Consider the following 16,185-nt stretch of genomic DNA (forward strand, 5'->3'; position numbering starts at 1 on the left):
TGTTGTCTGGGAGAAAAGAACCTTAAAACTGAATGCCTTCCTGTAGATTTACAAAGATGTGAAAACATGCAGGACTTTCAATTCTCAGGGAGTCATTTTTCCCCCTTCAGCTGGTAATAGAATTCTCAAAAGAGAAAACATTTTATAATTGTCAAATAGATGACATATAAGATTTGCTAAAGGAACCCAGCTTCTTGGTACATACTTGAGTTAGTTGATGGCTAAGCACGTGTGTTTTGGTGTGCTTTCTGTTGGAAGAGCAATCTTCTAATTCCATGCCAGGGTCAGATGTTGTACCTAGACAAAAGATAATTCTATTATTATAGAGTCCTGCACAATGGAGTGTGTTACGATATCACTTGTGTTTCTATAGCAACCCCTGGATGGTTTTAGCGGAGTAAAAATGAATGCATAGAAAGCAAAGTAGTGAAGATGACAGGCGGAGAAGGTACCCTGGCACATATAGTAAGATAAAAGCTCTATAAAGAACATATGGCTTATATATGTTAACATATATTCTATTTTTAAAACCCAGATTGTGTAATTTAAAATAAACACCAACAGGTGAGAGAAGAAAGAAACAGTAGCTTGTTTCAAAGTTTGGGTTTTTTTTTTGTTGTTGTTGTTGTTGTTGTTATTGAAATATAAGATCCTAATGGCATGGGGAAATTTTCTAGCTTTGAGGCCAGACTTAAACTGAAAAAGAAGGTAAGGAACAAAATAGGTCAATTAAAGGATATACTGTCATGAGACTTTCAGGGAATCATTGCTCAAGAGTCAAGAATATTGGAGACTGAAGTTATCATGGATTCTGGAAACTCAGCTCATATGGGAAGACTTTCTAAACAAAATGGGTGAGAGGAGGTTCCTATACCCCTCAATCCTTTCTCTAGCAAAAGATGTTCAATTTATGCTTATAAATCACCAACATCCTGGGAGAAAAAACCTTCAGGAACTGTAAAACAAAAAATGAAAATGACATTTTAAGCAGTGATATCCCTATGTTGGTGATCAATATGTAGATATGTGATCGGAAGACTGGAGGGTAGAAACTCCTCCCAAAGCCTTCCCTTACAGACTGCAAAGAAACTACTTTGGAAAGGAATAAATAGCCAGTTGTAGCCTGCACTTTTAATTCATTAGAAGGGCATAAAAAAGTATCACTATGAGCCAGAAGTTATGTAAGCTCCTTGAGGCCAGGGACAATTTGTTTTAAAAAAAAAAATCTTTAGCACCTAGCATAATGCCTTACACATAAACAGTTTTTAGGAAATGTCTGTCAATAAAATCAAATGATCAGTAGTTTTCCCCCCTCATAGAATGTGCTGGGCATCAAAATTATATATATATATATATATACCCACACATATATAATATTTACATAATATATTTGATATGTGTATGTATATATATATAAACATATGTGTATGTATATCTCTATATAGAGATATACGTATACAAAAGAAAGAGGGTCATAGGGCAACATGGAATTAAGTCATATTTTTGTTATTATTTTGTTAAAGTTAATATGTATATTTGTAACAAATGACCAAAAAATTGAGATTGGTTTTGTATACTTTTTATTTTGTTTATTTGCATGTGTTTGGTATTTGCTAAGTTTATTTAAGAAGGAAAAGAAAACAACATGCTGGGGACCTTTTTTGGACTAGGCTATTTATAGCATCTAGCCAATCCATATAGTTATAGATTTTTAGCTGAAAGGGACGCTAGAGATTTAGTCCGACCTTGCCAGCTTACCTATTAGAATGTAAGCCCTTGAAAGTGGGGGCTGTCTTGCTTTTTATATTTGTCCCGCTCTGTGCCTGTTACATAGTAAGTACATAGTAAATGCTTTTTTAATCATTCAAGTAAGTTACAGCTCTTACAGGCAGAGACATCTTGCTTTTGTTAATGATAATTTTGCAGAATAGGATTGTATCTTTTAGAACTCAAGGAAATCTCAGAGATCATCTAGTTAAACACTCTCATTTTGACACTGAGGCTCAGAAAATTCAAGTGACTTGTCCGAAGTCACCCAGCTAGTACATAATAGACTTGGGACTCAAAATCAGGCCCTCTGCAATTCAAGTCCAGTTTTATTTCCACTAAACCATGCTACAAGTAAAACTTGATGGATACGTGCAAGTATGTATGTTTGTATATGTTTTCTTAGTGGTGGGGAGCAGTTTGGAGAAGTTAACCATAGAGAGGTGAATATAGAGGTGAAGCTCAGGTAGAGGGGGACAATTTGAAATGTGAAAGCAAAAACTATTTCAAAGTTCTGGAATTTTAACTTGATTAGGGGTAGGCAAGAGAGAAGAGTATACAACAAACCTTCACTGAGTACCCATGAAGGTAGAACAGTGTAATAATAGTGCCGTTCAGAGACTTCAAAATATAAATGATGCAGAATAAACATTTTTTTATTTAAAATTTGGTATAACATGTATAACCTGTATCGAATTGATTGCCTTCTCAGTAGGGGGGAGGGGGTAGGAAGAGAGGAAGGGTGAGACTTTGGAACTCCAAGTTTTAAAAACAGAAGTTAAAATTTGTTACTACATGTAACTGGGAAAAAAATAAAACACTAAAAAAAATCCAGTGTAACAAATTTTGGCAGTTTAAAAATATACATATAAGTACAGTAAATTATCTGGGAGCTAGTTTTCTGGCAAACAGCATTCTAGATCAGAGTTGTGAACCTGAAATAGAACTGGGACTCTGAAAGGGAAAAAAAGTCCCCTGAATAGGTGAAGCTGCTGTCTTAGAGTCGATGAACTAAATTTCATTCCCATTATTTTATGAAAGGTGCCTTGTTATTCTTATTTATTCATATGTAAAGCACAAGAACAGCATACTCAGTTGCTAGACTTCTAGCTCCATAAATTAGAAGCAATACAGCTAGGTGGCGTAGTGGATAGAGCACCGGCCCTGAAGTCAGGAGTACCTGAGTTCAAATCCGGCCTCAGACCAAACACTTGACACTAGCTGTGTGACCCTGGGCAAGTCACTTAACCCCAACTGCCTTAAGAAAAAAAAAAGATTAGAGAGGTCCAAGGGGATGTGAAGGGGAGACAATGAAAGCTAGAAGTGACAGTTGACAAAGATAGTGGGAGAGGAAGGAGAAAACTTACAAAAAGCTGCAAGAACTAGAAGTATAGTCTGAGTTCATTCCTGGAGGGCAAACAACCCTACATTTTTTGCCTTGTTGTACTACAGCCAGATACAATAACTGTTGCTACTGATGAAAATAAGATCATCAAGAAAAAAATTATATGGTTCCATTTAATTTACTCTGCTTGAAAAGGCAGAGATGTATGTAAACACTCCCTTAAAAAATTATTAAAATATTGACTTTTAGTTAAATATTAAAAATTTATATTAAAAAATTAAAATATTAAATTTAAATTAAAATATTAAAGCCTAGACCAACACAGCATGACCAAGTCTCTCAAACAATCTTAAGCAACTTCCAAACCCACCTAGTGAGATATCTAGGTCTTATTCACACACTTCTCCGTGATTAATTAAATGAGATGTTTTATATTAAATAATTCATTCCTGACAATGCTAGTTAAATTATGTGTTATTCTAATAGATTATTTGATCACCATAACTCCCATATTTATCTTGATGGCTTGAAAAACACTCCACTTTGTTGTCAACTGGTCCAACTATTCTAGAGAACAATTTGTAACCATGCCCAAAGAGCCGTAAAACTGTGCATACCCTTTAACCCAGAACCACCACTAGGTCTATATGCCAAAGAGAACAAAGAAAAAGGTAAAAACAAAACAAAACAAACATATATGTAGAAAAATATATATAGCAACTCCTTTTTTGTGGTGGCAAAAGAATTGGAAATTGAGGGGATGCCTATCAAGTGGGGAATGGTTGAACAAGTTGTGGGGTATGATTGTGATGGAATATTATTATGCTATGTGGAATGACAAGCAGGATGGTTTCAGAAAAACCTGAGAAGACTTATATGAACTGATGCAAAGTGAAATAAGCAGAACCAGGAGAACATTATACATAGTAACAATAATGTCGTAATGAATTTAGCTAGTCTGATCAAGACAACAATCTAAGATAATTCCAAAGGATGAATAATGAAAAATGCATACATCTCCAGAGAGAACTGATGAAGTCTGAGTGCAGATTGAAATATAGTTTTTTTTCACTTTATTTTTCTTGCTTTTTTTGCCATGTAGCTAATATGGAAATATGTTTTGCATGACTTCATATGTCTAATTGATATTACAATGTTTGCCTTATCAATGGGCGGGGGAGGGACTGGAGAGAGGGAGAGAATTCAAAAGTCAAAGTTTTAAAAAAGGAAAGTCAAAAAATATAAAATCTTCCATCGAAAGGGGTTGGGGGGGAAGAAAAACATTCTGCTTTATTCTATGTCTAACTCTACACTGTATTTTGTAGACATAGAGACAGTCATGTTTCTTTGAGACTTACTTGGCAGATGGCAGAATTTGAACAAGTTCCATATATCTGATCTTCCTGTCTCACTTACAAAACAGTACAAAATTGGATCTGCCACACAATTTAAACTCGTCAGGGCAACAGTGATTCTATAAAGTTTAAATATCTGCTTGCCGAAGTTTGTGCTGTGCTTTCCAATACTTAGAATCAGCAACATAGTATGGAAAGGGGTAAAGCATAAGAAAAAAGTGAGCGTGATACTCAAAAGCAACTTGATGATCCTCTTCTTTTCACTGTTCTCTGTGGCTTGATTATGCTTTACTGCTTGGTAGACTTTTTGGTTGCAAAATATAATTATAACCAAGGGGATCACATAACCAGTGCATGTCCGAAAGATGTTGAAATTACTTTGCCATTTCTCCAAGGGGTATTTGTCAAAACACAAAGTATAAGACTTGTTGGTACCACAGTGTTCAATAGACGTTTCATCCTTCCAGATAATGATGGCATTGAACAATGTTTCTATGATCCAGATTGATAGGCTGATGGTAAAGGCGATTCTTCTTGTTCTTAGATAAGGAAATTTCAAAGGATAGACCACTGCCAAGTATCTATCAAAGGAGATGCAAGAGAGGAAGGCGGTGCTACTGTAGAAATTCACATACATCAGGAAAGCACTCACTTTGCACAGGGCGGGAGAGAATGTCCAGTTGTCTTCATTCCAAGTGTAATGTATCCAAAGGGGTAACGTTGATGAATAGAGGAGATCAGAGAGTGATAGACCAAAGAGGTAAACTCCTAATTCATTTTTCTTCTTCACTTGCTGACATGAAACACACAGAGACCCGACATTGGCAGGAATGCTGATGACCATCACAAAAATATAAATGACGGGGAACAAATAGTGATCTACATGGTGCTGTTCTTCAATACACTCAGTTTCATTCATGATTTGTTTTCTGGCAATAGTGTCAGTTCTGTTGGGTGGTACAGGAGGTGGTACTCCTGACCTGGAGTCAGGAAGATCTGAGTTCAAATCTAGCCTCAGATCCTTACTAGCTGCATGATCTTGGGCAAGTCATTGAATCTCTGTCTGACTCAGTTTCCTCATCTGTAAAATGAGGGATAAGACTATTATCTAATTTCCAGGGTTGCTGTAAAAAATAAAATGAGATAATATTTGTAAAGTACTTTACAAACCTTAAAGTTTTATATAAATGCTAGCTATTATTGTTATTCTCTAAAAGTCCATGAAAAAGTGGAACTGTGTTATTATTAGCTTTTTGTTTTTAGCAGCTCATATACTAAGATCTCATAGGCTGGTCTTATTTTGCAATTCCATTGAATATTTGGGGCCTAGATATTTTTCCACAAATGCCTATGGATTGGTGTCTGACCATTAACTGACCAGCAGTTGATTGAAGAAACTTAATATTATGTAATCATAGTTCCAGAAAACTGACAAAAGAGATCAACTAGTCCATCACATGGCCTGGAGGTAGGACCACACTTTGTTTGTTAATCTCCATAAAACTCAAGTTAGCTTGATCACAATAGGAATAATTAATATTTTGCTTTATCAACGGTTGAAGTTTCTTCTTAAATGCCTTTGATTCTGTAAGGAAAGAGAAAACAGTTGTGACATATTTTATACTCAGGATCTAGTTTAAAAAGAAGCATTCTGGGGCAGCTAGGTGGCACAGTGAATAGAGCACTGACCCTAGCTAGAGTCAGGAGGACCTGAATTCAAATCTGACCTGAGATATGTAACACTTAATAGCTATGTGACCCTGAGCCAGTCACTTTAACCCCATTGCCTAGCCAAAAAAAAAAAAGTATTTCTTGATTGTTTTATGTTTTTTGAAATATGCTTTTCTCTCCTGAAGATCTTAAAAATGCCTTGATATATAATTCTGAAGTTTTTAAAAAGCAAATACTAAATCATAGACTTTAGGAGATGAAAAAAAACTAAGCAGTTATGTCTATCATAGAGAAACTTATAGAAAAGAAGTTAGGTTTGTAATAATAATTTTCCACAAGCATGATGAATTCCAGGGTTTCTCCCTCTTGAGGATTAATAAAATGATTAGAAAAGTGCTTCTCCCCCACATATACACACACATACATACACACACAAACACACACAGAAAAGTAATAATAAAACCATGAACATTTGTTGCTCTTGTCAGGACAGGAGAAACTCTTAGACCTGGGCTCTTTCCTGTTTACCCTTATATTGTGAAATAGGAACTTCATGCCTTTTCAATCTGACCCAGGAAAATGGCTCTAATGACAGGAATTTCAGGAAGGAGAGGAAAGGAATCCACAGTCACAGGTCATCAGAGGCCAGTGGAAGAGAGAAGAGAGGATGTTTAGGACAGAAAATGCTTCTTACATCACATTCTTCCTATGTTGCTTATGTAGCATTCTGGGCTGGGCGGCATCTCCAGCTGTCTTGTTCTATATCTTGCCACGGGACCCAAATGGCTCAAGAAGAGAAAGCGAGGCTGGTGACTTTGCACAACCCTTCCTCACTTAAATCCAATTCACTTGCATGTCATAGCATCACCTCCCTGATGTCATGGTTCTCTTCGAGGACTAAGGATAAACAACAACAACCAGGACAGGAGAAAGCATGGGGTCATGAGATTTCAAATGTGTAGTTTGTAGGACAATATCCAAATCTATATATTCTCCAAGGAAAAATTGTCATTAGCACTGCTGAAAGGTCTGTAATTTAAAAAAACCAACCAACCAAAAATCTTAACAATATACTGAATGATTTAAATTATGTGAATTTAACACGTGATATATTAGACTCTTCAACATATCTTTAGTCTTCTTGTTTTGCCAGTAAAATCACCTTTTCATATATGTATCACACACACACACACACACACAGAAATAGCATTGATCAGAATTCCAGCATGAAAGTTGGGTTTTGTTGCTAGTAGATAAACATAACAAGAGTAGGATCGTATAGCAGAAGTTTTATTGACAAAAGTATTGCCCTTTTCACTTAGTTTTTTTTCTGGCCTATCCTTTGCATACCAATCAGTTCCTTGGGTTTCCCTCCCCCAACAGTCTCTGAAATAGGTTTTGGAGATACAGAATCCCAATCAGAGATGTAACTGAATTTAAAAGGAATTTCTTAACCTTAAGTCAGATACTTATCTGGATCACTGACTTCAAACCAGCCCAGATGTTGAAGAAAAAAAAAACAAAACTAGAATTAATCTTAATGTTGGGGCGGTCTTTGTTAGTTCTTCCTGGCTGGCCACGTGTGTTGGTTCACAAAGAACCCTGATGCCCTGTGTCTTGCCAAGCCACAGATACCCTGCCTCTTGCTGAATATTTCTTCTGACCTCAGAGTCACTGAGTTTATTCTCTGATACTATCTCTTAGTTTCAGCAATCTGCTCCCATCTACGGATAGTTCTGCTGTAACCAGACATATACAATCATAAAAATCATCACGCAATGCAAAATCATGCAATAGAAGTCGCAGGGGCTTATGGGAAAAAATGGAATTAGAAACACAATACTAGGTCAGTGAAACAGTTACAAAAAAAGACAGGAATTTAATAAAAATGAAAGCATATTTTTATACATATTAAATGGTTAAGAAATACATAAATGTTACAAAAAACAGTAGCTACATCCACAGTCTCAGGCTGCTTTTCATCCTACTCCCAGATTCCCATGGGGTCTGGGTTGGCAAATTTGACGCCTATAGGGGAAAGGGTGACCTTAATGGATACAACCAGAGGAGCAGGGTGGAGAGTGGCCATAACCATGGCTGAAGCAGGGGACAGAGTATGTGAATGAGGACCAGTACTCCTCTGTCCACAACCACTGTTACATCAGAAGATATATGGCTAACTATGGCACTTTACTTTGAAAAAGATTTGAAAATGGATGTCAAAAGGGTAACAGTTTATGAGTTATCATGAAATAGTGGTTTTCTTCATTCTTGCCGTTTCTCTCAGAGGAAACTGACCATTAGCAAACCCCAAATTTTTATTATGCTCTAATTGTTCCCTAACATTTCAATAGCTGGATATAGTTAGAATAAATCTGTGTCTTCAAAACAAGCCTTATAGCAGAATCAACTTTACTACATTGTGGTGGCTATAAAACTTCTTGACAGGGACAGGCTGACAACTCTTACTGATTAGATGTCCTGTCTCATCGAGTATTAGTTATCAAGATTAAAAAAAATAGCTGTTCTAAAATGGAAAACAGGACAAATGAATTTATTTATAAAAAGGATCTTTTTTGTTGTTGTTCTACTGTTTGATAGTATTAAAGAAAATGTACCTATTTTTTAGCCTTGTTCAGTTGTTAAAGTCTGGGATGTATTTTACTAGTTCATTCTCTTTCAACAGCGTTAATATCAAGTATAGAAACATATTTATCTGTATAATAAACCTTAGTGGGAATTTCACTAGCTGTCCTCAAGTTCATGGAGAAAGGCATACATTATGTCCATGTATACATATATAAATATGTAGGATTCTTAAAGATAAGATGACAAGAATGCTTTCGGCAAGATTTATAAAGTTCTAATGGTGGTAGATCTCACTATTCCCTGGCATGGACTATGGGGAAACGTAATCTTGATAAAACTAGATGGGATTTTACCAAAACTAGGTAGCAATCTCCGCTGATTTTGGGGGCCCACACAATTGGGGTCCGTGTACTCCTAGTGCCTATATTCTTTAGAAGGGGAAGGAATGTTTTCATGAGTCATCTCCCCACAGCCTGGAAAAAACCTTAAGCAATAATGAGTGTAAATGCACAATAGAAGTTGGCTTTTCTCCTAGTAAATCATTAGAGACAATAGTTGTCGTGAGAATCGTTATGGAATATATATTTCTTATAATTTATGTACCTTTTCAGATAATTTGGGTGTAATTTTAACTGACTTTTGGGGAAAACTTTTTTTTTAAAAAGTGTTGCATTAAATTTTTAAAAATTTTCTACTTTACTTCCTTTTTACAGAAATTAAATGAGAATCTGAATGCAGGTTAATCTAAGAATCTGAAATATAGGTTAGAATCTGAAAATGATGAGAATCTGAAAGTGGGCTAAAGAAATGTGATTTTTTTTCAAAGTAAGAAAACATAAGAATCAGATCATAATTAATTTTAAAATGATGGAATATGTGAAGGAATTGTGATTTCCCCAGAGAGAGAACTCCCATGGTGGGAATGACTTAGTAGATAAATTCTAGGTACCTACGTGTTACTCAGGGTTACACACTTATTATGAACTTCTTAATATAGGATAGTTGACAATGTGATCAAAATAAAGGATATTTTTACAAAACATCATAGTAGTACTTGGTTCACTTTTCTTTATTCTAAAGTATACTCCTCAACAGTTACACACCTTCTAATCTTCATAACATTTAGGCAAAGAATATGAAAAAGAATCATTACACCATTTTGCAGATGAAGAAAGAGTAAAAGTCACTTTAAGAACCAGAAATGCCTCTAATTAGCTAAACTAGTATGCTTTCTTCTAGACCACATCATCTTAAACATGAACAATAATTCGCCAACAAATTACTTGAAAAAGAAATTACATGTAAAACATTAGGAAAATATTTTTCTTTTTTCTTTTGGTTCTGGAGATTTTTTTCCTCACTACTTCTAAGTTGGAATCTTGATATCTGCTCGTCACTACACAGGGTAAGAGAAAACTCCTATTCTTCCCCATTTGTGCCTTGCAGTAACAATGATTTGTTAATTATGTGAGTATAGAAATAACACTAAATCCTCTTTGTAAATGTTAGTCTTTTTTATATAATCATATTAACAGAAACAGTCTTAATTATAATCTTTTTAAAAAATTTTCTTCTCTCTACTTACCCTGCTGTCTCAGGAGTAGTAGCTCTTTCTGCCTACATACTTGATAAATCTGCTCACTTTAAAGAAGGGGGAAAAAGCAGCACAGTCTACAAAGACAGGAAATTGCAGACATTTCACAATAAACCAATGAGGAAGCAGCATCTTGAAATGAAAAAATGATCATAATTCAAGTTTAGGGGACAAAATACTTTCCCAAATAGTTTATAGGCTGACTTTATTTATTTATTATTCTGAAGTAAATTAAAGAAAATTCTTCTCACTCTATCTTAAGAATTATTGCATGAAATAAAGTTAATATGTTTTACTTCTATTGAGTACTCTTGTAACAAGAAGACCCAGAGTTTTGAGTTGATCAAAACTGACCCCTACAGGATTGAATCAGACACTGGTTTCATTAAATATCGTGCTTTGAACAAATAAACCAACAATTTCAGATGAAAACTAGGAAATACAGTGAGGCAGGAAAAAAAATGAATTTGAGAAAGGCATTGACCATTAATATGATGGCACCAAAGAGTCAGTCAGTCTATCAATAAACATTGATTAATAACCTCATGTATAAGGCACTGTGCTAAGTGTTAGGTTCTGGCAAAAGACAAATCCTGACCTCAAGTAGTTCAGTCTATGAAAACAACTTTGTACAAATTATACACACACACACACTTATACACACACACATTGTGTGTGTTATATGTGTGTGTGGGTGTATATAATATACATATATATGGATGATGAATTGAAAATAATCAACAGAGGAAGACATTAGACTTGAGGGAGATTGGGAAAGGTTTCTTGTGGGATTTTAGCTGAGTCCTGAAGGAAGCCAGAGAAGCTTGAAAGTAAAATGAGGAAGGAGAGAATTCTAAACATGGGAGGCTTTACAAAGAATTTTTACTGTTGCAAAATTCTACAGCTGAAGGGGCAGCTAGGTGGCACGACGGATAGAGCACCAGCCCTGGAGTCAGGAAGACTTGAGCTCAAATTCGGCCTCAGACACATAATACTCACTAGCTGTGTGACTCTGGGCAAGTCACTTAACCCCAATTACCTAACCAAAAAATGTGTAAGTCAAAGAAGTTGCTTTGGATCTAATTTTTAACTCTCATATGTGGCTTATAACTGATTTGATGCACCAAATGAGGAAGAAAACATAAAAGTGATAAGTGAGTCTTTTATTTCAAAAATTCAATTCAATAAGCATTTATTAAACAGTTAGAAGTAATTACAACAATTATTAAACAAGTTCAAGGTATTGTACAAGACTCTAGGATGAGAAGATGAAGAACAGTCCCATTCCTCCAGAAGTTCATAGCATATTATCGGGGATAATAGATATGCAAAAATATCATTCAAGGAAGAACGTGATAAAGACAACCCAAGGGTTATAAGAATTATGATGGAGTGCTGCTCAGAGAAGCTTGAGTTTCTCTTCTGTGAAAGGGCACTGAATATTTTAAAAACCAAATGAGGAAGTATTGGCTTTGCAATATATCCAAGACTTTTCATCGTAATTGTGTTGTAAGTAGTGAGATATTAGGTAAAGGGAAACTTTGCTAAACCTGCATTTTAACAACTATGACATGTAGGAACATAGAACTAGAGCTAAGAGGGACCCCAGATACCATTTAGTGCAACCCTTTCATTTTTGTAATTGTGGAACAAGAATCCCAGAGAGGTCATATTTTACTCTAGGTCACTAAGGTAGCATGTTTCATAACTGAGGTATCAATCAACACCTTTAACTCAAAATGGAGTGTTTTTTTTTTTCGTTGCACCATAATGTCTTCCTCTTTAACAGCATAAATGTTAGGCCTACACATTATTCACATTCCCAGTCCTACTTCCAAGTATCAGTAAAATGAAAGGAATCATTTGCTTGTTCATGATTCTCTTCTAAGAAATTTATTTTTGCTGTTAGCATATCCTCTTTTTTCTCTGTGGTTATAAACAAGGGTTATTTCATGATGATAACTCACGATCCTTACATTAATTAAACGTATTATACTTCCACTTTCAGGGAGAAGAAAATTTTTCATTCACCTCAGACATTTACGCACTCTGTTCCAAAAAATAAGGATGTAGGTGGCTTTCTGTTAAAACTCAAAAATCACACATCTTCCTGATTCAACAGGAGAAAAAAAAAAGATAAAGATGACCTAGCAAAAAGCTTACCAGCTTTTTAGACATGTGATTTATTAGTGTAATGTGAGACAAGTCAATTGGGGCCCAGTCCTTTGAGAATATGGAAGCTACTTCTCTTGGTGCCAACTCAGAAGGTGTTTCTGCAAATTCATGAGGGATAGTGTAACGTTTGTTTTTGCTTGTTTTTTGAGACAATCTCTCCCAGTCTAGAAGTACTGCAGCTATACACAGGCCCGTTCCCACTCCTGATTGCCCTGGAAGCTTGGCTCCCCCTCTTTAGGTAGCCTTGTGGCCCCACATTCCCATGGCCTCACTGTAGTGGTGCCTGACTCAGTGTGGACACCCATTTGGCGTTTGGCATACTATAGCTAAGAACTCTTGAACTCAAGGGATTCACAAGGCTCAACCTCCCCTGGGAGCAGGAATCACAGGTGTGAGCTTCCATGTCCAGAATGATGGTGTGTAATGGGTCATGCCCTCCCCTTCCAAGTATGAAGAGGTATTCTGTGACTATCTCTTGCCTCTTTCCTGTGGGGTGAAGAAAAACCTTTTAATAGGTTTCTGAACTGGAAGTGAGAACGCATAGAAAATTACGGTGGAGGAATTAGACCTTTGCCTTGCTGGAAATTACTGTGGGACTCTGAGAGAGAGAGGAGCCTTCAACTCTCTCCTACCCAGTACCATGGAGCCATAAATGCATGCTGCCACTCTTTTTCTTTCTCTGATGTGGCTCGTTGTTTCCTCTTCTTAGGTGAATGGGTGTAGGAGAAGAGAAGCACTAGGTTTTGACACTAGCTTCAAAAGGTTGAAAGAGCCACAGAAGGTCCAAAAATTGGAATCTATACCAGAGTTGGCTGGAAACCTAGGCTAGGGAGGAAAAGTCTGCTTGATTCACTGCCCAGCAGTGGATTAACTTGGTAGCTGAGATGCCATGTCATTGAGAGCAAGGTAGTGGCTTCACCTTTCACTATGTCACATTCAGAAGTGAACTTGGTGAGAGAAAAGATTTATATAGCTACTTCTTTAATTTTGAGCCCATTCTCTCTAGAAATTAAGGTCTCGAGGGTAGAATGTGCCACAGTTTAGAGGTGAGAAATGTTTTGTACTTTAGTTCTTACAGTATCATTTCCGATAAAAAAAAATCTTTTGAAAAAGCTAATTGATGCTGACTATCAGTTATAGTGATTGAGGCAATATTGATGGATAAATTGATATTTGGGGGAATATATCTGGTGGAGGCTTAAAAGTAAGAGTATTAGAGAAAAAATATCTTAACCCTTTCGAGTTACTACTAGATCCCCTAGGGGCATGGTAGCCTTTCTCTGGGAACCCCAGCTGCTAGTGAGAGTTGGTATTGTTCTCCTTCTTTCCTTCTTGAAGAGGACTAATGACAACAGGAAGGTGATATCTTGACTTGTGCATGAATTGGATCCAAGTGAGGCAGAGCTGAGCAAAGTCTTTAGCCTCATTCTTTCCTCCAGAATCATCAAAGTCCAGTGGCAAGACAGGGGTCAAAATGACTGGCAATGGCCTGGGTTGGGACAACATTCCTCACAGCTTATGAATGCTATGTTAGCTTTTAACAATGTTGCTTTCTTTTTTTTTTATCTTGAATAAAAAGCGTGTTTTCACCAAGACAAACCACTATGAACATTTTGACCACCATCTTTCCTCAGACTCTGATGGAAACAGCCCAGGACTGTGAACCTAAAGAGCCTTTGGGACATCAATGATTCCATCTCATTGCCCACAGCCATTATCCTGGAAAGCATTCTCTGTGGTAACACAGCCTCGTAACTCATATTGCAGGCTCTACAGTCACAGCTACTAAAGACTCAGAAAAGAACCTTCTTGCCACCAAAGTCTCTAGCACTGTCAAATGATTTAACATCACAAACTGGTATGATTTTATTGGTGGAAATAACATTAAAGAGGAGGCATTACCATCTGTTTTGTCAACGTACCCTAAAGACCATGATATCTTTTCTGTCTGGCTTGCAGCTAAAACTTTTCAAATGAGTTGTGTGCTCCATGAGAACAGGGACTGTCTTTTTCATTTGTATTCTCAGTGCTTAGCATAGTGCTTTGCACATAGTAAGTGCTTTATTCATTCCTTAACATGTTATTCTAGAGGTTTTTAGTGGTATTGAACACACAAGACACTGAAATGATAGGAAATGGGGAAAAAGTCAAACCATAGGGATCCCGTGTCAGCTCAACTGGCCAGAGGACTGTGCTAATTGAACTTAGGTCTAAGATCAAATTATCCTGCTAGATCTGTTATTTATAATCATTCTAACGCCATAGACTGTACCATTCACAGTGGAAATGTCCTGTGAATAAATGTGCTTAGTCCTAAAAGGGAAAAGGGAAGGGAATAAGTGAATTATCACAATTCTATCATCTTTGTTGTAAAAACAACTTCAAATTGTAATTATATTATTGGTAAAGTAGTTTATAAGATCTACCTTAACAGTAGGAGAGCGCCACCTATATGTGTTGGTTAGTATTGGCTAGAGCACAGTACTAATATGGTCAATCAGGGATTTGATCCCAGTGGTATGACATTTGAAGAGTACGAGGCAGGACCTCTGATTGAAAATAGCTCCCTACTGTCACAATACATGAAATTTCCTATTAGAAATGTATTCCTTTGAGTTGTGTAGGATTTCCATTTTTAAGAGTGTTCTAATATTCTTGGCAAGGGTCATATCAGATAATATCTTAGAGGAGGTTAGTTGACAACTAGCTGTGAATAAACCTGGTGGGAATAAGACCAGGATAGAGGATGGAGGTGGGCAGGAAAAGGCCACCTCCACATATAAATACACACACAAATCAGAAAGAAGAAGAGGTAGTTGCAAATATTAACTTTGCCTATTGGACAATTATGTCCAGAGGTGGCCCTGGCCACTACTGTTAACTTTTTTTTTTTTTTTGAGGCAATCGGGGTTAAGTGACTTGCCCAGGGTCACACAGCTAGTACGTGTCAAGTGTTTGGTCTGAGGCTGGATTTGAACTCAGATCCTCCTGACTTCAGGGCCGGTGCTCTATCTACTACACCACCTAGCTGCTCCTTCTGTTACCTTTTTAATACAAGAAAAGCACCAATATTGTGGCAGCATGGTAGATACAGGTCAGGCAGCTGCAGCTATTTGTTCTTCCTTTTTGAAGAGGACCATGACATCAGGGAGGTGATACCATGACATATAAGTGGATTGGATTTAAGTGAGGGAAGGCTGTACAAAGTCACCAGCCTCACTTTCTCCTCTGGAGCCATCTGGGTCCAGTGGCCAGATATGGATCAGGACTGGAGATGGCCCAGGGTGCAGTGGGGGACCTTGGCCTTTTCAAGCTAAGGTTTTTAACAGGTCTCAGTTTGACTGAGGCAGTACCTATTCAGTGATTAAGGCTTAATAAAAAATGAGGCAAAGTATGGCCTCTTAAAAAAAAAAAAGAAAAGAAATAGATCTGGGGGGAAGACCCTCAAGTTTTCTAGCCAAAACAGAAATAATTCATTACATTCATTCTGAGCCAATCAGGGCCTCAAAAGTGACCAAGTAGGGCTTGGTCTGGGACCAGAGATTAAAAATTACATTCCCTTTGGGCAGAGCACAGACAGGTAAGGGTATGATAGATACCCTATGTAGAGAAAGAAGAAAGAAAGGAAGAAAGAAAGAAAGAAAGAAAGAAAGAAAGAAAGAAAGAAAGAAAGAAAGAAAGAAAGAAAG

General features: G+C 36.8%; 1 protein-coding gene across 8 annotated transcripts in view; it reads right to left on the minus strand.

Moving 5' to 3' along the window:
- GPR65 (G protein-coupled receptor 65) overlaps nucleotides 1-10,366 on the minus strand; it is a 29,659-nt gene extending 19,293 nt beyond the window's left edge. For 5 of the 8 annotated variants that reach the window (XM_027844946.1, XM_027844940.1, XM_027844947.1 and 2 more), the window contains exons 1-3: nucleotides 6,833-7,011; nucleotides 4,471-6,052; nucleotides 206-297 (exon numbers count right to left, since the gene is read on the minus strand). In XM_027844946.1, coding sequence (XP_027700747.1) covers nucleotides 206-297; nucleotides 4,471-5,386 — 1,008 coding nt within the window. In that variant the 5' untranslated portion in view covers nucleotides 5,387-6,052; nucleotides 6,833-7,011. Of the gene's footprint in view, nucleotides 1-205; nucleotides 298-4,314; nucleotides 6,053-6,832; nucleotides 7,012-10,312 lie in introns of those variants that run through there. The other 3 variants (XM_027844941.1, XM_027844943.1, XM_027844948.1) reach the window with 3 other exon arrangements.
- Between the last annotated feature and the right edge of the window lie 5,819 nt (nucleotides 10,367-16,185).

This window comes from Vombatus ursinus, unplaced genomic scaffold (genome assembly GCF_900497805.2).
Source record: "Vombatus ursinus unplaced genomic scaffold, bare-nosed wombat genome assembly UNPS02014945.1, whole genome shotgun sequence".
NCBI classification, from domain to species: Eukaryota; Metazoa; Chordata; class Mammalia; order Diprotodontia; family Vombatidae; genus Vombatus; species Vombatus ursinus.